We start from the raw sequence: 23,061 nt of genomic DNA, 5'->3' as shown, positions 1-23,061 counted from the left end.
CCGCCGACACTGTCTTAGTTGTATATAAGGTTTATTACAATAAGTTCAGCATCGTAACAAGTAAAACGTTACTTGGAGCCCCTAGCCAAATGATGAGACTCTCCTGATCTATGCAGGACAAGCCCATACAGTAGGTTATGCCCCCAAAACATATAATCAAAATAACTCACCCCAAGACATGCAATAAAATAACTCGAGTCAGAGGGACAGATAGATAAGAGAAATTCCTTTCCCAGGATACCCCCATCTATGGGCCTTAACCATTGACCTGACCTCTTATCTATCCAGTTAAAAGAAACTATATTCTACATCACATCGACACATCTGATAGCAGCGCCAAGATAGTATTAGCATTAGTATGTGACTATGCATCTATGTGCAGACACCTCAAACCCTTTATTAAGGGGTTCCTCAGGGAATCCTTTTGGGTGTTCCTTTGATTGAAAACTGACAAACTCCTAAAACTTTAGCTTTGTCAATATTTGTATATATATAAACATTCAACATCATCTAAATATTTTACTTTGACTCTTTTGTTCACTTGGACAGTTATCTTCAGATATGGGGCGGCTATGGTTCGGAGGTTACCATTTAGTGTTTAACTGCACAAGTGGCAGCAGCTCAGGTGCACGCAAGGTCACCAAGCGGAGGCGTAGCCTTAGCAGATGTCCTGTTTGAATAACAACATAATGTTTGTCACTGAGGAGCTCCCAGTTGCCTAGGAGATGCAGCAGACTCTGACAGACAGCTCGATCTGATGCTGTGCAATGAAAGATGTCATGGTTGAGTCTTTTTCTAGCTGACAGTCTGGTCCGGGTGTTCATCATTAGAGTCACCTCCTTGCACAAAAGTTAAGGTCAGATACACCAAAAGAAGAAGAGCAAGACACGTCAACAGTCCGCTGTTTTAAAAGACACTAGTTAAGTATAGTATATCTAAGTAGAGTAGTGTATTATTGCATCATAGTGTGCCTTATATTATTGTCATGACTTTCATGAACTAATTTCAAAAGGCACCAGCAGACAACAAAAAGCAAGAGTTTAAAGTCCACCACAGTATATTATACAGCCACTGTTAACTACAAAACCCACAGTATAACTAAACATTCAGTGTAGTGTTCTTTGTTGGCATTTTATTATCTTATTATCTTTGTAATCCTCATAATTGCCTGTCAACATGGAAGTCCAACTGCAAAATATGATGAGTCATTTTGACAAAACAGCAACGTTAAGCAACAACTGTCCTAAATTAATAAAAACTCATCCTTAATTTGAATATTATTTATGGTTGATAAAGAGAATTCATCTAAAAAATAATACATACCATAGCCATGACAGCACTTTTTTTTTACCATCTAGTGCTGAACTCAATATTTTATTTAATTTAGTGTTTAATATTAAGATTCTGTGTTGTTATTTCCAGTATCCAGGCAATCAATTAGACTTAATTAGTGCTCCACAACACACAGCCTTTAAAGAAACGATGTAACATTTGAACATTGACACTGAGATATATATGTATATATATATATGTATATATATATTTTGGGGTTGATATATATTTGCGGTCATTTGATCAAGGAAAACCCTGGTGAGAATCTCTACAACATAGGATGCTGGCTTTGATCCCAGTTCTCAGCCTTTCCCTGAGGAAGTTGTCCAGAATGAGCCTCTTCATGTTCCTGGCTCTTCCTCCCCAGGAGCTGGCTGGGACATGATGGTTCCATCTGGACAAGCTTACCGCACAGCTCTGTGCATCTCTCTTCACTCTGTAACCTTATCTGAACTCCCTTGTGTACCTTTGCATTACATTTTACATATTTAAAGAGAAATGTTTCTCTTTAAATATGTTTTTTAACCTGTACACTATTTCCCCATGTTTTTGTGTCCAATGGGGACAACAGTTCTTGAAATAGGTCCAGTATTGAGTGAGCGCGCTGCAGCCGGCAGCCCTGAAACAGTTTGTAATGTAATCCTTCTGGACAACTGCACACTGTCAATAAACGCCCACTAAAAGTGTTTGCATTTGTCACTCAGTCTCAGATTGTTATTTTAAGTGTCTAAAAATCTAAACCAACGTGTTTAAAAAAAAACAAAGTCACAGAGTAACTTAATAGCAGTTTATTGTGTTTGTGTTAGTGTGTGTGTTTGAATGTACTTCTTTATATAATGTAATGTTCTAGCTTTTAGGGGTGCCTTAATTTAGATTAATTTAAGCCACAGGCTTTCAAAATTTTTGCCTAGGTCCCTGACTTTTAGAAATATGCTCACTAATAAATCTTCAGATGTTCAGATTTTTAAAATGCCACCTGTAATGAAATTCTGCCCAGGAGGAAACATTAATAAGAAATACTGTAGATAAATCCTCACAGTGAAAAGGGTGAGTTTGATGGCTGAGGTGAATTTCTTTGTTATTCTTCTGTACAAGTTAGCATATGCTATTTTTCTTCTTGATGGAATGAAAGTATTCATTAGTCAGCCCTCCTTCCCTTTCAATTTGTCACGTTTCGACTCCAACACTTACACGTCAGTCACCTTGATGAGCTATCATCAATCATAAGACTTCCTACACACACACACACACACACACACACACACACACACACACACACACAGTATTGTTTTAGTTTGAACTGCACACAGTATTAATACATGCATTTTAAAAGATGGAAGCTTTCTCAATGATTCATCATTCCAGTCATCTGCAATTTGGATGCAGACACTGTTAATGTAAAGAGGTGTAAGAACCATGGTAGTGCTGCCATGAGGCTCAACAGCATTGCTCTTTCTTTTGGAAAATCATGCTGCTGATCTAAATCAGCCGGAAGCGGAACAAACACTGGCTGTGTCGCATAGGACTACATCATTTTAACTTGATACCAACTACCCCACCGAGCTCACCAGTGGTAGAAAGAATACTAAAAGTATTTTGCTCAAGAACTTCTCAGTCTAGTTACTGTGGTGTTCTGGTCAGTGTGGTCACCTCTCCTGCCTGTAGCAGTGTTTTTTTTGTGTGGGGGGGTTTTCTTGCCAGATTTGTTCATGGTGCACAATACCAAAACTATTGCTGCAGAGTTCGCTGTGGCGCACTATGTGGTTGGGCACCGAAAGGAAGTGGTACTGTGTCTTCCTGCTGAAACTAAGTAGTTGTAATTTGTTATTTGAAAATGGTTTGCATCCTAAATGTCCCAAGAATCACAGAAAAACTGCAAGAAAAATATGCAATTAAAATGAAAAAGGTGTATAATGATTTGAGCATGAATAATCATATTGGATCAGATAAAGTTTGGTTTTGGAAATACTTTTTTCCGTATCTTATGTGTCTCATAGTTGCCTACTTATAAATCGGCTGTGAAACTAGGTCCTGTCATCTCCTTCACACCACTTCAAAGCACCAGAGAAGTCATTTTTATGGAAGCTTACCTGCTGAAAATACACACACTTTTATTAAAAACATTAACATTTAGAGAAGCTTTGAATATGAGCAGCTGTTTGCTCAGGGCAACAGAGGTGTGTCGACAAAATGAAATTGTGTTTTTGTAGTTTCCATCTCTCTTTATTAGAAGTTCCTTGGTTGAGCGTGTGAGGGACAGTGATGATGAAGTTACACCTACAGGTACTGGAGCTTAAAGGATAAACCAGTTTGTATACTGTTAACTCTACAGGCTTTTCAGGTATCTAATGCAACTTTGTCTGTGTTTAAATTTGCGTGTGTGTATTCAACCAGTCCTATTTGTGTGCTTTTGTGTGTGTGTGTGATTCAACCAGTCCTATTTGTGTGCTTTTGTGTGTGTGTGTGTATGTGTGTATTTGCTCTGGTGTTGGCGGCGGGTGGAGGAAGGGTATGTGACTCATAAATAGTTCCACATATCCTGGCATTAGTCACTTTAAGAAAAATCATGGGCTTCGGCTCCTCATCTTTTCTCCTTATTGAGTCATAATGACAACCATTTGATTGACTGAGCCCACGCTGTCTACAGGTTTTTATGTGATGAATTATTTTTCACCCACTCATTCAACCCCTTATTGAAGCACAGGTGTAATGGTAAACTGTTAGCAAATGATATGGACCTTTTTTCAGAGTTAGAGGTTCAAAACGCACCAGGGCCTCCTGTGCAGCAGATACAATTATGATGCTGTAAGGTGTCTTAAACATCTGCATAAATTCTGCATAAGTAAAATTTCTCAAAGTAAAACCCCAAGGGATGGCGTTTACATTTTACAGTACTTTGGGTATTTTCATGTTTGCACCAGGGTATGTGTTTGTGTGTGGGCACCATCTACTGGTCACATTTGGCAGCACTTCATACAACAGCTGTGTTTTTGTTGGTGAGCCCATTGCAGTGACCTCTCCTGACTGCAGTAAAATCAGTACTTTGGCAGTCAGCCCTCAGGCTCAAAAACTCTTTATCTCATAACTTTAATGCTTCATTGAAAAAGGTGCAGAGTGACAAAGAGTCACAATGACAAAGTGAATAATATGTGAAATGTTGACACTTTCTGTTTCCATGAAAATGTTAACGCTGTACAGATACTTCAAAAGGCAATGATTGTAAGGCTTAAGTATAATAATTCTCATTAGGACTCAGCCGCCATGGCACATCACTTTTAATAACAGTGATTTGTCCTATAGATATTTTCCAAAAGCTTTAACATTTGCTCTGAACACTTGATGTGTGCAGCTCTCATAGTGCTAAGATTGAACAAAGGAAAGAGTACTACCCACAGAAACTCAGACTTCATCATCACGAAACAGCCTAATGACACTGTAGTCATACTGTTTGATTGACAGGTGATCTATGATAATTACAGCGTAGACATGGTACAGCAATGAACATCTTAATAACAAAGAGAACTAAAAAAGAAAGAAAAGAAAGAAAGCATGAAGTAGCTTAAACAGTTTGAATTATGGATGAAGCAGTTAAAAAGAGATCCAGCATATGATTTGCTGTTCCATTATCTCAATCTTTTTTCTGATGTACAATTGTAAAACGGAGACAGAAATGTGTGGATTTAATCAGCTCTCACAAAAGCTTATGTTCTCAGATCACAACTGCAGTCAAAATATTCCAGCGTATAGCTCATATTTACTTTCTTCTGCATCTCAAGCATGTCAGTGATAAGCATCAGGACAAATACTTCATCCATATGCAACTGAACCCTGACACACAGCCAACCATTGTCTCTGGATCCCTGAAATTGAAGACAGCGTGAAGTGAACCTGTCTTTTTAATGTTTGATAGGAAACGTCAGGGAATGTATTGTACGTTAGATGTAAGGTCTATTAGCTGAATGAACTGAACTGTGTATGTATATAAAGCAGGAGCAACATGTACTTAGAGAATTCTTCTTATCAAGGGAAATGTTTAGGTACAAGCAGATTTAGCACTTCAGTTTGTTTATTTTGGCTGAGGAGGAGGTTTGGGTCACTGGTTGTCTTTGGGTCAAAGATGAAACTCTTCCTGATTTCTGTTTTTCCATCACCCCTGAGGCCTGTTGGGAAAGCGCAAGTCACTTGAGATATGACTAAAAGTTTAAGTGACATTTCCAGGGTTCCTTTTATCTTTTATCTGAAGCTGGCTCTGTTTTTAGACAGCGAGGGTCCCCGCCAATGAGCACAATGAAAATCTATCCAGGCTGCAGCCTCTCAACGCAACACAATTCTGGCATGTGTCTACACAAGCAGAGCTGTAATCGTTGGTAAATGTTTGTGCACTGATGAGCTGAGGGAGGAAACAGATGTAAATTGGTGCGCTTGGCAGTTGCCAGTTTACTCCTGCATGAAGGGAATGCTGGACACGGCTAGTTCACCCGTGGTACCAGCTAACAACGCTATAATTCAGGCCTGGCCATATTTAGGCAGGGCTCAGTGCTATGTAAACAAAGCTTTCTGCTGAGGGGAGGGCTCAGTCCTGCACTCATGTCCGTGTCCATCAACAGTGCTCGCAGAGAGCTCCGCTCAGAAAAGGTAATGAAGATTCTCAAGCAACATTGGATCTGAAGAATTTAGAGACTCCCACAAGTGTCTTTGAGCATGAAGTGCATCATTATAAGACAGACTAGAGAGGTGTTTTATGATTTCTTTGAAGAATGCAGCTGCTTTGAGATGGACGACCTGGACGACCTCAAGAGATCAGCATCCAAGATCAGGTTTTGTTAAACCATAACACAGCAGCATGAGTGAGATCCTCTGGGAAAAATCTGGAGGGGCTGGTACCTTCCCAATGAGCAGTCCTCAGCCCATCCAGCTGAAACCACAGTCAAAGTCTGCCTCGCCCTGTGGATCCCCGCGGATGTCCCCCTGCGACTCTCCACGAAACTCTCCCCGCCACTCTCCTCTGCTATTCCGCAAGCTCCTCATGAACCGCAGCATCGCACTGCAGAGGCGCTTCACCTTGGCACACACACCCAGGTAGTGTTAATAATTAAAAGCCTTTTGTGGTCAGCATTTTCAGGACTTTGTCTAGAAAAGTTGTAGTTGTACATGGAGAAGATAAATACAATACAGTCTTTTGACAATGTTACCCTGCTGAACTTGAATAAACTCAAGTACGTGCATTCGTTTCAGGGGCTGATAGGTAATAGGGCTGCCTTTTCACGTCTTTAAAATGCGTGTCATGGGTTTGCTGTGGCTAAAAAAGCCTCATTGTCTGATGAGAAGGTAACTGTTGGAAATCATGATTTTGTTGACGTCGGGAACGTTGTCATCTCAATGGACTTCATTGTTCTTGCAATGAAAGAGGGTGTCTTGTTTTGTGCCTAAGGTGTTCAATGTTACATTTAGCAGGCCTGGCACAGGTCACATAGTGAGGACAAAGATCCTATAGCTGCAGATGGACTGCCTGCCTCTGACCTGAGGTTTCTGTTTAGCAGAGACAAAGCTGAGTTCAGAAGGATTAAAGACATCTCACCGCAGTAAACACAAGGCTGACGCCTAATGCTGCACTTTCAGTTGTTCACTCCTTCCTCATGACTTAAAAACAGGCAGCATGTGTTTCTGTTACGTAAGAACAGATCAAGCTGATTAAATATTGTTGCCCAAATTGGTTATTCATGTCTCAAATAACATAAATGTTTAAAAATGGTCTGCAGAACAACCACAATGAATAATGAACAACAGTGAATAATGTGATGAGTTGAGATTTTTGGTCATTTCAGATCAGAATGTAAGAAAGCAGAAAGTATAGATATCTGATTGGCTTTTAAAGTCATTTTCTGATTTTCAAAGTAGAAATATACCATGGTAGAGCAAGAAAAAGCAGTGCTGCCCGGGTAGTGACGTCAAAAACAGATTTCCCATGTACACAACCATGACCTGTAGGTCATTTGAGAAAACATTGGAAAAGCTGCATTGAAGGAAAATCCCCTTGCTAACACACACAGTTAACACACACAGTTAGGATCATGGTATTTAAGTCTACAGTGTAGACTGCAGGAATTATTTTATGAACTTTAACAGCATATTGGTCTTTTGTGAAATCACTCACAATGTTGCATTTTGATCAGAGTAATTGCTACTCTTCTCTTCAAGTAATTTGCAACAGTAGTGTTGGTGTTTTTTATGTGGTTTTAGTTTTAACCCAACGTATTATCTGTTTCACATACACTACATGTACGCAAGATTACAGCCCACTTATGACACCATAAAAACAAAGATCTTGAGGCATCCACATTCTTCTGCTTATCCTTCCTCCATATTTAGTATTTTGAAGAAGAGAACCTGTCTCAGACTTGAAGTTGTTGGTCGCTTCACACTCTGCTACAAACCACCCCAGTGCGTGCTGAAGATCAAGATCTGGTGAAGCAAACTGAACCACATAATCTATAAAAATATATGCCAGTCATGAAATCTCCAAACCAGACACTCTGAGATAATGTCTAAGTCTAACACCTACCTAAAACATGTTTGGCTTTATGTAGAAAATACAGACACAGCTCTCACTTTGGTTATACAAGGACCGAGTGGCTCATAGTAACAGCACCATTACCCCTTTCTCCTGCAGTGCCCCTCATAACTCCCCTCCCAGCAAACCTTGCAAGGGTGTAGAGCTGGTCCACTGTCCACAGCTAGAACTTAATAATGTAATCAGGTTCAATTCCTCACAAGGCTTTGGTAAACTAAGGGTCATGTACTGGGACCATTTATATTAAATTTTTATATAGTTTATTTATTTATTTTATTTATTTTATTATCTGTGCAGTACCACAGTTTGTTATTTATATTATGGGGTACTTCATACAAATGCACTAATGCATGAGTAACAAGTTGTACAACATTTAGAAGATAATCATGTATGTCTTTACAGCATCCTCTTTTTAGTCTGCTTGCTTCACACTGTTTAGGGAAGTGGTTGTGGTGGCTTTGACGCAACAAGTGTCCCTCTATCTGAGGCTGAAGTGTTTGAAACTTTAAGTGGTTGCAGCTAGAAACACAAGCAGTCAAAGGCCAGTCCTCTCTGCTGAAAACAACGGGGAAAAAGGTAATAATATTAAAGAAGTTGGCTGAAAAGAACAGATATTATGCATTATGTTTTGATGAATTACTTTCATAGTTGAGTTAATCTAAAGCTATGTGCTGTTTGGCTGGAGCACTATCCCTTATTTTAGCTTCTAAGGTGCTATCATACATTGTGTAAAAAGTTCATGGGTGTGGTGAAGTTGTGAAATGAATGTTCATACCCCTCTTCATCTTTCTAACGCTCTATTTTTCTCACATCTCTCATTGAGTCTTTCTTCAGGCATTTTTCAGTATGTATTCTCATTTCAAAAACTAAGGATTTATTGATTATTCAGGAAAATAATCTGAAGCTTGTAATGAAAATAATTATATATCATAATGTATCGTATTGGATACAATATCTTGCGTGAAAGTTTAAGATTATGTTTGGTATGTCACAGGTTTGGCTGTGCATCTTTACATACGCTTCATACCCCCTTCCCCCCATACCCTCTTGCCAGCCTGCCCAGCACCAATTCTAACAATATCCCCCCTGTAATTATGTAGCCGCAAGGCAGCCGAAGGAGAGTTTCGGGTCAGGCGGCCCGTTGATCTCACGTGTCAATGAAGGCTGAGCCAAACCAGCTCTGCCAGACACAAAAACACCCCCTAGCCATGCAGTGAAGTCAGATCTCTCTTTGACAAGTTGGGGCACACCGAAATCTTCCTCTGTTACTGTATAAATGTAGGAGTATTTTCAGTCTCTCAAAGCTCAGAAAGGGTCAACACACAGAGCGTTGGCTTTGCCTTGAAGGTTGCTTAAAAAAGGATCAAACTTTATAGTTTAGTTCTTGCATTGCCTTGACAGCTTTTAGGGACATGGTGGGCTGTCTTCAGCAACCTCAGGGGACACTGCAAGCTCTCACACTGCTGAAGGATGAGGTCAACCCATGCTGACACTACCCTGCTGCGTCATTGCTCTCAGCTGAAACCCAGCCCTTCCCCTTTCCTGCAAACAAAGTGAGTGGCTGACAGAGAAGTAGAGTAACAAATCTACTACAAAAGTTTTTGGACTTCTCTCAAGATCTTGTTTTCCCCTGGACAATTTGAAGCTTTGCTACTGAAGACCATTTCAGGAATGTAGTCAATGTCACATCTGGGAGTATTTTGGGTAATTACAACAACAAACAGTTGTTGTGGAAAATCCTTCAATGCTGCTTACTCCTCAGTTACAGCAGCTCCTGTACAGCTTCTTCTTTCTGGAGAGACTAACTGAATATCACGCTCCAGTCAGCCTTGTTGAGGCTTGCCTGGGACTGGAAACTCCTGACCTGGAACTCTGAAACATTCCTCAATGTTTTTTCCTGCATCCTGAGACACTGAGGATTAAACAGATTTGTCATTTATATCTGACTGTGTCAGTTTTCTTTTGTCTCTCACCTGGAATCTACCTTTGTTTTGGTTCATCACAATACCTCATGGAGTCGATCCACAACCTCCAAGTGGTTCATGGGAGGAAAGTAACAAACTGAGTTGTGAAGTTCAAGAATCACCACAAAAGGCTCAGATGTATAGGTCAAGTTCTTTACAACCCAGAGTGTCTCGTATGAGTCAGGAGCTCAAGAGACAATGAACAAAGACTACCGATTGGCAAGGAAAGGGGCGCCGACTGGTTTCGGACACGGTCGGAGACACTCGTGCTTGGGGTATGTTCTTAAACTATGCATGCTGCATCTATTCAGCATTCATATTCATGAGAGGGAGTGTTCACCCTACGCCTGTAGTGATAGTTTCACTGTCTGGGCTACAGCAATAGACACGATTATTTGTAAACACATCACATTGTATATTCAGTGGTTCACGTACCAGTGATCCCTTCTTCAGGAGTTACTTTTATGATTAACATTGATAGAGAGAACTGGAATATATTTGTTCACGTAAAAACACAAGCTTGTACTGTGCTTAACATAATATGCAAGAGTGACATGAGAAAGTAAGAAATATGGGTAATTGGATATCCTTCTTCCTGATGTCACAAGCTGTTGATGTTCTGACATCTCTGCTGCAACGTGTGCACAGACTGTATTTCTCTAATTTTCTAATCCAATCCAATAATGTGAGATTTAAAAGTATAAATAGAAAGTAGGTTGGTGCCTGTAAATAATTAAGAAATCAAAGATATCAACTGCAAATATCAGGTTTTCATGTCATCCCACACAATCAAAAAGCAAGTGCTTTGGCCTAAAGGTGCTCTGGCACTTACAAAGAACATAAATCTATGGCAGAGATGGGAAAGACTGACATGTTTACAATTTGCAAACATTAAAGTAATCAGAAAACTCAAGATGTTTGTATTGTTGCATCGCCATTGTTGCATTGTTGTATCGTCAGTGCATGACTTGATGGTTTTCAGCTGTACTGTTTTTCTATCTGATAGCATTTTTACCCAGCAGCCTTCGAGAGGAAGTTAGGTTTGTTTGTGGCAAGTGTCATTCAGCAGACTTCCTGTTTTGGCTGAAAATCTTCAGCTCAATAAATAAATGTTTCTGATTGAACATTGAGCACCGAAGTGAGTGTTGGACCAATCTGGAAAAAAATATGTTCAGGTAGTTTCAAAGTAGATCTACATGCAGCAAAGTTGTGTAAACTTTTTGTACATTTGCTTGTGTGTTCATGTCTGCTCCTGTCCTCAGTCCTGGTAAGCATTAAACTGGGCTGGGATTGGTGGGCACCGCCCAGCTCTCCTCTCTTGTGTTGTGGGTCAGTGGTTAACTCATTCTCCCATATCACATCTAGCACAACCACCAACACATGGCACACCTTCACTGCCATCACACACAGCCAGAACCTTACAGTTAAACTAAATAATAAATTAATAATAACTTATTTCTTACAGTATCTATCTTCTCTGACAAAACTGTCCTTGGTACAGACTTTATGTTGCTAGCGGCACCTGTAGCTGTATTTTTTTGTGAACTGAAATACAAACTTTAGATGTTTGCTGCTGCTTCAGTTGTACAGTAGAATACTCAACAAAGGAAAACACTGTCAGTATGACTTTGAAAGGTCAAAGCTGACGTCTCCCTAAACATCTTTAAACAGAGCATTTTACATATAAATTCTGTCTCTATATCAATAATACTTTTAGAGGAAGAATGGCTTCATCTCAAAGCATTTTGTTGTTTTCACTACCTCCACTTTTTTCTTGTTCTATTATTATTTCAGTACACCTTCCAGCTCTTAAAGTATCAGTGCAGCATTTTTTAAGGTAGCTGCTACTACAGTATCCTGTTCACATAAGTCTTTCCTAAATCCCTCTGGAATGTTGCTGCTCCCATTCAAACTCAAACCGACTAAGAGGGTGATAAAAAATAATGTAGTTTAATATCAAACCAAATATCTCAAATGATTTTTGGTCTTGTTGTCAAACAGGAGAAGTTTTCTGTACAAGTCTGTTGTTTTACAGTCTCCTATTGAATGAAGATTGTCTGAACTGACATTATGGTGACATGCAACAGCAACCAACCCAGTCTGTTCTTTTGTCTCTTGAAGTCAGCAACTTTTGCGACTCCAGGTTGCATTAAAAAACGCTATGGTGTGCAAAATTTTCGCAACTTTTCATATCTGTCCAGCACGTAGAGACACATTGTACTGTTGATGTTGGATTTTTTAATTTACTCAAACTCAAGGTATTTTCGGGGGCCTTTGGAAAAGTTACTACATAATTATTTGGCAACTTTACATCCCTGGGTAAATAATTCTTGTTAACACATGACAGAAACATGTCAAATAGCCAGATTATTTACAGAATAAAGCTGTGCGAAATGGGCTTAAGACTCTCACATCACCCCTATCACCTGCTCTCAGTTTATCATCCAGTCTATCCCCAGTATGAGACTTGTTTCTGACTGAGTACAGCTACAGCTGAGTCCAAACACAGCAGAAGTGATAAGGAGATGGGAGGGACAACAATAACACAACAGACCCCCAAAATAAAACCCCCGAGCTTGGAATAGTTCTCCAGCTCCGCCAGCCTGGCTGCACATAACACGTGAGTGTGACATGTGTTTCTCGTTTGTTGTGTACACACACACACACACACACACACACACACACACACACACACACACACACACACACACCCAAAATCCACATTGATTGTTCCACCAGAGAGTTTTTGTGGGTCCTTTGGCCAAATTAGATATTGTGTTTTAACACTAATGGAAAAGTAGTAGAGAGAGGTTTAGGCTTGACTCAGTTTTAGGTTCAGTTCAGCATTCACAATATGCCCTTCTGACTTTTAAAAAGAAAATAGTAGCTGAAATTATGTTTACCCTTGCAGTGCTGCAGTTTCTGTTAACTGTGGATAGAAGTGCCTTGACCTTTTGTCTTGCCTTGTTTCTGTGGTTGCAGTGTTGTGAGTGTGTCTGTATATATCTGTTTTGCTCCTACGTGCTACAGACTATAGTTTCTAGGCAAAGAGTGACCTCTGCTGGATAGTCAGTCTGACTTCAGCAGACTGAATCAGCAGCACTCTTCTCACTTATAGACTAAATGATTGATTAAAAGATAAATCAGTTTGACTTTGCGTGTGTTGATGAATGAGAATTTGAGTGTCGTTTGAAATTCTGAAGCGTGTTTGGCCAACTTATCTTGGACAAATAAAGATTAAAGCCAAAAAACAACAAAATGAACAGAGACTACCTGCTGAAATAACACATTCTAGTCAACTGCAGCCGCAGGCTGTGTGCTTTGTGGGAGGTGCAGGAGAAGCAGCATGACCTCAGTTGAATAGGAAGATGTAAATATACAATAAGTATGATCTAAGCAGCAACTATCATCACTATGACTATTGAATTAAATCCACTTCATGCTGGCTGACTGACTCTAATTCATCAATTCATCACAAATGCTGCATGTGAATGAATTAAAACATTTGAAATATAAAAGTTTAAAAAGCTCTAATAAAAGATTACACCTGGGGTCACATTGCCACAAATCAGACTGTATATCAGAAATTAATTAATTAATTCTTACCAAACACTACAGCTTAAAATGAATGTTAACATGGAAATCAGCTGCTTTAACAACCGGATTAGACAAAAACATGCAGACCGCATGATTGGGAGCAACTGCTCTATGCACTCAGTAAATATTTCTCCACAAGATGGTGTAAGTTTGTCTCTACTCTGCTGTCACAGATTCACTACAGTGAAGAAGGCAAGTCTTCAACAGCCACAAACCACCATACCTGAAACATTACTGTATTTAAATGAATAATTTCTTTTCTGTAAAATAAATAGGTTAAAATAAAAGGATAGGTTGATGCCATGTGACGTCTAATGTGGATCTGGTATTTGACTGCATCCCCCCCTCCAGTGCTTTCTGTCAAGTTTTATTGCCGTTCTAATGTGGATTTCCTGTTCATTAGCCAGATGAATTAAAGTGAGAAAGCCTCCCAGAAAAGTTGTCAGTCATAGTCAGTCCTTGAGATGAATGCACAGTATACTTGTCTAACTTTACTGTGAGCTTTCTGTTTTCAAAAAGAAGATCTGTCAAGCATTTTGAAGCCCAGAGCCTTTTGAAGCGCTCTTTGCTCATTGGACTGTTTATGTTCTCTGAGAAGCTGTTACAGAATCCTACATTTATCAACACTGAAGCTATCTGTGAAGTTGTGTAATGCCAGGCTCTAAAGCATAAAAAACACAAAGAATAAATGAAACATTTGTTTCTGAACTTTATTATATTCCGTTTCAGTCCAGCTCATCAGCAGACCAACTGACATCTGATATTTTAATAAAAGGTCAATCTAACTAATAATAATTAATATTGTATATCAGTATAAACTTGGTACAGACGCACGTCAACACTTTCTCACACTCCCAGACACACTCATGCACACATGACACTCCCCTTGCAGCTTATTCTCATTACCAGCGGTAATGTTGTCATAGGAGCCAGCAGCCAGCTGGACCGTAGAAGTCATTTGGCTGGTGGATTTGGTTACACAGCGGCCTCACAAACACCTCATTCTCAGCAAACCTCCACCCCTGCATCTGTTTTCGAGGTCCAACATGTTTCACAAGCACGTTGCACAAGGAGGGAGGAGAGCATTGATGGGAAGGGTACAGAGTTTTTTGTTTAGTTTATCTAAGGAAAAAATTAAAACATGGTAAACATCTGAATGTGTTAGTGGAAATCACAGAATGAAAAACCTGATACTTGTTTCTGCGATGATTCTTAGTATTAAGGACTTGAACTAAATGGATGCCAAGAAAAAAAAGTCATGGAATAAAGCAGGAGTAGGGAGTTCTGAGTGAACTATTGAGTTCATGCCTCCTGTCTGTCTTTAGTCTCATGGAGGATGTTCAACCAGTGGTTCAAATACAAATGTATCCTCTTTGTTGTTCCTTTGCATGGGTTCAACTTTAAGTCAGCACTTGTTAGTACAAAAAAATTGGATCTAGGAAAGTTTACAATATGTACTTTTCAAAGTGAGACATGCAGAGAGGCACTTTGAGAACCTCTGTGAATCAATGTCATTTGAGAATAGTCATTTTATAGAGAGTAGGGAAACAACCACCAGGTAGAGGCCTGGATGTCTGCAGGGTTTGCTCCAACTATCAGGGTATTTTACTGCTTAGCTTCCTTGAAAAATCTTATGTCAGGGTGCTAGACAGGAGATTCTGTCTCAGCTGTGGAGAGGGGCAGCTCTTGCAGGATGCTTAAAGGGAATAGGTGTCCATGACCATGCAGTGTACATGGGTTTTGTGTATTTGGAAAAGATTTGTTGTCCTGTTGATTTAGGCATCTTCTTGACTGTGCTTCAGGAATGTGGGATTCGGTGGACATGACTGACAGCATGTAGAGGGGCAGTTTGAAGATGACTGTAGTGGTTCAGATGAGGGTTAGCACCTCTAAGTATAAGTACAAATGTAGATTGCATCTTTAAGTTAGATCAGGTTGCTTCTCCCAAATGCAAAGCGTGATAGAGAAGTCTGATCCCTGGCTTCAGCACAGCCGGCCAAACACTGCATGAAATGAGTGTGAATGCTGAATCGTTGGTTTCATAAGGTTACACAAATGGTCGGACAAAGCCCCCCCTCTCAGAATTGACGTCAGTGATGATCAGTGGTGGTGCTGGCTATTCACTCATCCCTTAATTACATTTTAACTAGACAAAGAGCTTCTATGGTCTCACTACAATATAGGGGAATCTTCAGCAGATGACCTCGCATTGTTTTCATATTTTTGGACAACTGAGCATACATTCAGTGTAGTCCTCAGTCTAGCAATAAAATAATATGAGCCCACAGCTGGTGCCACCCAGTGCATCCCTGATATAAAAATAAATACCTTTTATTAGCCCTAAATCATAACTTGGAACAAGAGCTACAGTGGAGAAAGTTGACTCTCTTAGGTTGACAGAACAGTTGAAGGTTTACCAATGTCACCACCTCAGCACTTTTGGTAGGTATTCAGTCATCCCAGTTCTTTGTTTTTTCTAAAATGTCAAATGTTTTAAAGCCCTGTGCACTCCACCTCCTCTCCCATGTGCCTGCCAACACGTCCGACTCGGCCGTCTGCCCTGTGTCTCAAAAGACAAATATTTGCCAGTGATGTCAACAGCAGCAGATCGGTCAGTTGGCAAAATCATCAGGACGAGTTAGTCCTTAGTCCTTAATTTACATGAAAACAACAATCAGTTCTGCTTGAATGAATGTGTGTATGTTTTGTCTTTTTTACTGTGTGTGTGCACGTGCTTGCTGAGCCTGTAAACAGTAAATATATCCAGGCTACCTCAGAGAGTTTCCCTCTTCGGTGTGTGTCTTTCAAACACACACTGCACACATACTGTACATATGCACATACACACGTGATGCAGCTACTATAACCACAGTCCCCCACGTGTGTGTGTGTCTCACTCACACACACACACAAACATACTGCACATACATACATAGTTCATGTCTTTTTTTAAAGCCTCCATGTGCTGGAGGCTGGAGGAGACAGACAGAAAGAGCCATAGAGAGACGGAGGGAGGGAAGGAGGGAGGGAGGAGTGTATCTGTAGAGAAGAGCGAGAACTCCGCTCTGAACTCTTCAGTGTGGATTTGAAACCAGCAGCTTTAGCGCGTCACGTCCAGCTCTCCAAACCGCATGAAACAGGAGTGTCACTGAGGAAATGACTCTCAAAGCCACACTACTTTGATCCCCTTTCCTTTCTTCACCCTCTACTTGTTTTGGACTGGAAGCATGATGCTCAAACACCACGAGGAGGGCTTTCCTCCATCTGTCTGCGCGTCAGTGGAAACCTGGTGTGGTGTGGAGGGAGAAGAGAGAACACACAAGAGCAGAGGAGAAGAGGAGTACCTGGAGGAGGAGGAAGAGGAGGATTAGTGAAGAACAACGCAGAAGGGAGACAAAAACAACCATAAACATGAGTTTACCGACTAACTGTGTGTATCTGGCCCCCTCGGTCCAGGATCGCTACTTCAAAGTGAGGAATGGAAATATCTGTGGGTCGCCGTGCGCCGTCAACCGGCCGATCGACATCGTGCAGAAACGGAGGCGGTAGGCCAGATGCGGTTTTAATCCAGATGTTGTAGTTGCACAACTCTAAACACACAAGTTCACAAGATTCACAGTTTTTCCGTTGATAAACACTTAAACAACTTATAATAAGTTGACTATAACTTCTGTAATATTAGTGAAATTAACTTTTATTTTTTGGAGATTTTTATTGTGTAGCACCCAGCAGTGACTTCCAATAGTCTTGTCTTTATCACTTAATAAATAAAGTTATATAGTATTTATTCAAATTTGATAAGATGGGCCGTCATCATCCTTTTCATAAACATCATGAAAACCTATTTAAATTATAGAAATATATATTAGAATGTTACAATATTTGTTTAAAATGTCACTTGTACATATTTTAAGCACATTTAATGAAAAGTATTTGAATAAAGCTCAAAAATAGAATAACCACAATACCTGTACCAAATTGCTGGCTAGTCAATAGGTTGTATTTGTGACTGTAGTATTTTTCACAGGATTACTACATTGTATTGTGTAAGGGCTACTCAGTACATATTCTCACCTTATTTAATTTATGGGTATACTGTAATCATTATTTACTGTGATATTCCTGTTAAGATTCAGTGTTTCAGTGGTGCTCAGTGTGTAATTTGTAGTGACCTTGCATCTGCTGATATTCCTATCATTTCTACTTGCAGTACAGTGTGTCTGTACATTGATATGTTTTATTTAATCTCTTAGTACTGCGTTTGTGACGACCTACTTGATATTTTTCTTTATAGTGGTAATGTTTCATCAGTTTGTAACAAGCATTCAAAATTAATTTAGCTGAATATCAAAATATCACAGTCAAGTGTAAGAAGTTTGATTGGAAGATTGAACAAAGTCTCAGCTCTTTACCCCTCAGGCAGAAATCATTTCAATCTAGGATGTCAAAATAGCATCCATAGTCAGTGTTAGCTATGCCAGGACAGTGGAGTTGAGACTCAGATTGAACACATGACCTGAGGTTCAGTTAAGGCTAGTATCACCTCATGGTGGGTCATATGTCTCTCACACATAAACACATTTCACAGAAATAAAAAAAATATATCTGGGGAAAAGTATGAACTATAAATTTAACAATTAACAAGAGTAATAGTTATAGCAATTTCATTGCTATTTTATCAGTTAGAATTTTTTTAAGCATATGCTTAAAAGAAAATGACAGACTTAGACCAGCCTAATGCATCACTAAACACAGACACACACACTCTCTGTTCACACTTACCAGATGAGTGTCTGCTGCCTTAAGACTCACAGAAGGAAATGTGACTAATTTTGCAGCCGGCCTTTTCGAAAATCATGACGACATTTGCCCTGTCGTGTGGGGAGGGGGGATCAAAGTGCCTTTAAAATGTCAACCCACCAATAAAAAAGCCTTCAAAGGGAAATTGCTAATGAACACCGAGTTGCGCGTATTTATAGGCCTGATGGATCAACCACATGTGTGTAATAACGCAGTGAAAAAGCAGCGGAGAAAACTAGAGTGCACACTATAATCGTCCAAATCCCTTTAACCCTGCACCCTGTGTAGTTTCCATTAATTCCTAGACGGAAACATCCTGCTTTCATCGTCATCGCTGTACCTCGTAAAGTTAGAGCTTTTACGGTTAGTTTTGGCAAACAGAGATTGGAGTCCATCCGTGCAGACATTTAACTTCTGCTTTTACGGTTAAAGTACGAGTTCACTTATGTGTGAAATGGCATTTCTGTCTTCTCCCTTTTACTAAGTTCAGTTCATCTCATACCACTCAGTCATTGAGGGATCATATTCTGTCCTGTCCTTTAATTTTCTGTACCGTCTTGATCTATCACAACCTGTCACTATCACTGTGGCCCACATCACCTGTACTTGTCCTCTCATACATTGTCCTGTCCAGTTCTTATGTGTCCTGTCATTAGGTTTGAGCAATAAGTAGTAAGTACTGATAAGATGAAAAAAAAATAATAATAAAAAAGCCATGAGTCATGAGGTATCTTGATTCGTCAATTATTTTTTGTATTAAACAAACCATACATTGCTTTTAGGGACTTTTTAGTCACTTCTGTCTTGTCCTATGCTACCTGTTATTGCTCTTTTTGTCCATAGACCTGCAGCATCAGTGATGATGATGATGATGATGATGATGATGATGATGATGCTGATGATGATGATGAGGACTGATGTCAGACTCTGACTCATTCATCATTTCTTAACTCCCACAAAAATGGCAAAAAAAAAAAATTCAAAAATGTTCATCTTATCAGTACTTATCTACTTATTGCTCCAAACTTAATGACAGGACACGTAAGAACTGGACAGGACAATGTATGAGAGGACAAGTACAGGTGATGTGGGCCACAGTGATAGTGATAGGTTGTGATAGATCAAGACGGTACAAACGAAAATTAAAGGACAGGACAATATGATCCCTCAATGACTGAGTGGTATGAGATGAACTGAACTTAGTAAAGGGAGAAGACTGAAATGCCATTTCACACATAGTGAACTCGTACCTTAACCGTAAAAGCAGAAGTTAAATGTCTGCACGGATGGACTCCAATCTCTGTTTGCCAAAACTAACCGTAAAGGCTTCTAACTTTACGAGGTACAGCGATGACGATGAAAGCAGGAGGTTTTCCGTCTAGGAATTAATGGAAACTACACAGGGTGCAGGGTTAAAGGGATTTGGACGATTATAGTGTGCACCTCTAGTTTTCTCCGCTGCTTTTTCACTGCTGTTATTACACACATGTGGTTGATCCATCAGGCCTATAAATACGCGCAACTCGGTGTTCATTAGCAATTTCCCTTTGAAGGCTTTTTTATTGGGGGGTGGACATTTTAAAGGCACTTTGATCCCCCCTCCCCACACGACAGGGCAAATGTCGTCATGATTTTCGAAAAGGCCGGCTGCAAAATTAGTCACATTTCCTTCTGTGAGTCTTAAGGGCAGCAGACACTCATCTGGTAAGTGGAACAGAGAGTGTGTGTGTCTGTGTTTAGTGATGCATTAGGCTGGTCTAAGTCTGTCATTTTCTTTAAGCATATGCTAAAAAAAATTCTAACTGATAAAATAGCAATGAAATTGCTATAAAACTATTACTCTGTTAATTGTAAATTTATAGTTCATACTTTTCCCCAGATAGTTTTTTTTAATTTCTGTGAAATGTGTTTTATGTGTGAGAGACATATGACCCACCATGAGGTGATACAGCCTTAACTGAACCTCAGGTCATGTGTTCAATCTGAGTCTCAACTCCACTGTCCTGGCAGACTAACACTGACTATGGATGCTATTTTGACATCCTAGATTGAAATGATTTCTGCCTGAGGGGTAAAGAGGCTGAGACTTTGTTCAATCTTCCAATCAAACTCTTACACTTGACTGTGATATTTTGATATTCAGCTAAATTAATTTTGAATGCTTGTTACAACTGATGAAACATTACCACTATAAAGAAAAATGTCAAGTAGGTGTCGTCACAAACGCAGTACTAGAGATTAAATAAAACAATATCAATGTACAGACACACTGTACTGCAAGTAGAATGATAGGTAACAGCAGATGCAAGGTCACTACAAAATTACACACTGAGACCCCACTGAAACACCTGAACTAACAGGATATCACGGTAAATAACTGATTATACCCATAAATTAACTAAGGTGAGAATATGTCTGAGTAGCCCTTCACAATACAATGTAGTAATCCTGTGAAAAATACACAGTCACAAAATACAACCTATTGACTAGCCAGCAATTTGGTACAGGATTGTGGTTATTTTATTTTTGAGCTTTTTTCAAATACTTTTCATTAAATGTGCTTAAAATATGTACAACGTGACATTTTAACAAATATTGTTCATTCTATATATATTTCTATAATTTAAATAGGGTTTTATGATGTTTAGAAAGGATGATGACGGCCCATCTTATCAAATTTGAATAAATCCGTATTACTTGTTTGATTAAGTGAATAAAGCCGCTATATGGAGTCACTGCTGGATGCTACCAATCAAAATCTCCAAAAGTTCAATTACAGAAGTTATGTCATTTTCATTCTAGTTGTTTAAGGTGGTTTATCAACGGAAAACTGTGAATCTTGTGAACTGTGTGTTTAGAGTTGTGCAACTACAACATCTGGATTAAAACCGCCTCTGGCCTACGCCTCCGTTTCTGCAGCGATGTCGATCGGCCGGTTGACGGCGCACGGCGACCCACAGATATTTCCATTCCTCACTTGAAGTAGCGATCCTGGACCGAGGGGGCCATCACACACAGTTAGTCGGTAAACTCATGTTTATGGTTGTTTTGTCTCCTTCTGCGTGTTCTTCACTAATCCTCCTCTTCCTCCTCCTCGGTACTCCTCTTCTCCTCTGCTCTGTGTGCTCCTCTCTTCTCCCCCACACCACACCAGGTTTCCACTGACGCGCAGACAGATGGAGGAAAGCCCTCCTCCGGTGTTTAGGCATCATGCTTCCAGTCCAAAACAAGTAGAGGGTGAAGAAAGAGAAAGGGGATCAAAGTAGTGTGGCTTTGAGAGTCATTTCCTCAGTGACACTCCTGTTTCATGCGGTTGGGAGAGCTGGACGTGACGCGCTAAAGCTGCTGTTTCAAATCCACATGAAGAGTCAGAGCGGAGTTCTCGCTCTTCTCTACAGATACACTCCTCCCTCCCTCCTTCCCCTCCTCCGTCTCTCTATGGCTCTTTCTGTCTGTCTCCTCCGCCTCCAGCACATGGAGGCTTTAAAAAAGACATGACTATTATGTATGTGTCAGTAGTTTTGTGTGTGTGTGAGTGAGACACACACACGTGGGGGACTGTGGTTATAGTAGCTGCATCACGTGTGTATGTGCATATGTACAGGTATGTGTGCAGTGTGGTGTTTGAAAGAGGGAACTCTCTGAGGTAGCCTGGATATATTTACTGTTTACAGGCTCAGCAAGCACGTGCACACACACACAGTAAAAAAAAACAAACATACCCACATTCATTCAACAAGCAGAACGATTGTTGTTTTCATGTAAATTAAGGACTAAGGACTAACTCGTCCTGATGTTTTGCCAACTGACGATCTGCTGCTGTTGACATCACTGGCAAATATTGTCTTTTGAGACACAGGGCAGAGCGGCCGAGTCGGACGTGTTGGCAGGCACATGGGAAGAGGAGGTGGAGTGCACAGGGCTTTAAAACATTGACATTTTTAAAAAAAACAAAGAACTGGGATGACTGAAACCTACCAAAAGTGCTGAGGTGGTGACATTGGTAAACCTTCAACTGTTCTGTCACCTAAGAGAGTCAACTTTCTCCACTGTAGCTCTTGTTCCAATTTATGATTAGGCTAATAAAAGGTATTATATTTTATATCAGGGATGCACTGGGTGGGCACCAGCTGTGGGCTCCATATTATTTATTGCTAGACTGAGGACTACACGATTGTATGCTCAGTTGTCCAAAAATATGAAACATGCGAGGTCATCTGCTGAAGATTCCCCTATATGTGTAGTGAGACCATAGAAGCTCTTTGTCTAGTTAAAATGTAATTAAGGGATGAGGGAATAGCCAGCACCACCACTGATCATCACTGACGTCAATTTTGAGAGGGGGGGCTTTGTCCGACCATTGTGTAACCTTATGAAACACAACGATCAGCATTCACACACCCATTTCAGCAGTGTTTGGCTGGCTGTGCTGAAGCCAGGATCAGACTTTCTCATCACGCTTTGCATTGGGAGAAGCAACCTGATCTAACTTAAAGATGCAATCTACATTTGTACTTATACTTAGAGGTGCTAACCTCATCTGAACCACACAGTCATCTTCAAACTGCCCCTCTACATGCTGTCAGTCATGTCCACAGAATCCCACATTCCTGAAGCACAGTCAAAGAAATGCCTAAATCAACAGGACAACAAATCTTTTCCAAATACCACAAAACACATGTACACTGCATGGTCATGGACACCTATTCCCTTAAGCATCCTGCAAGAGCCGCCCCTCTCACAGCTGAGACAGAATCTCCTGTCTAGCACCCTGACATAAGATTTTTCAGGAAGGCT

At 40.1% G+C, this 23,061-nt stretch overlaps 1 protein-coding gene and 1 long non-coding RNA gene across 8 annotated transcripts in view; one reads left to right on the top strand and one right to left on the bottom strand.

The window, feature by feature from the left end:
• Positions 1 to 23,061, top strand: part of LOC104930919 (cAMP-specific 3',5'-cyclic phosphodiesterase 4D) — an 84,692-nt gene that overhangs the window by 33,296 nt on the left and 28,335 nt on the right. Inside the window, exon 1 of one of the 7 annotated variants that reach the window (XM_019268623.2) lies at positions 9,309 to 10,142. The exons of 5 other annotated variants lie outside the window; for them this stretch is intronic. In XM_019268623.2, coding sequence (XP_019124168.1) covers positions 10,066 to 10,142 — 77 coding nt within the window. In that variant the 5' untranslated portion in view covers positions 9,309 to 10,065. Of the gene's footprint in view, positions 1 to 9,308; positions 10,143 to 16,801; positions 17,010 to 23,061 lie in introns of those variants that run through there. One more of the 7 variants, XM_019268622.2, reaches the window with a different exon arrangement.
• Positions 14,856 to 18,945, bottom strand: LOC109140801 (uncharacterized). Its single transcript, XR_002042546.2, has 3 exons — positions 18,247 to 18,945; positions 16,886 to 17,054; positions 14,856 to 16,808 (listed from the first exon to the last, which is right to left on the bottom strand). It is a non-coding gene; the product is annotated as an uncharacterized LOC109140801 (long non-coding RNA).

Source organism: Larimichthys crocea, chromosome XVII, assembly GCF_000972845.2.
Source record: "Larimichthys crocea isolate SSNF chromosome XVII, L_crocea_2.0, whole genome shotgun sequence".
Lineage (NCBI taxonomy): Eukaryota > Metazoa > Chordata > Actinopteri > Sciaenidae > Larimichthys > Larimichthys crocea.
The sequence above is the reverse complement of the archived record's forward strand: the minus strand, read 5'-3'. Positions and strand labels throughout refer to the sequence as shown.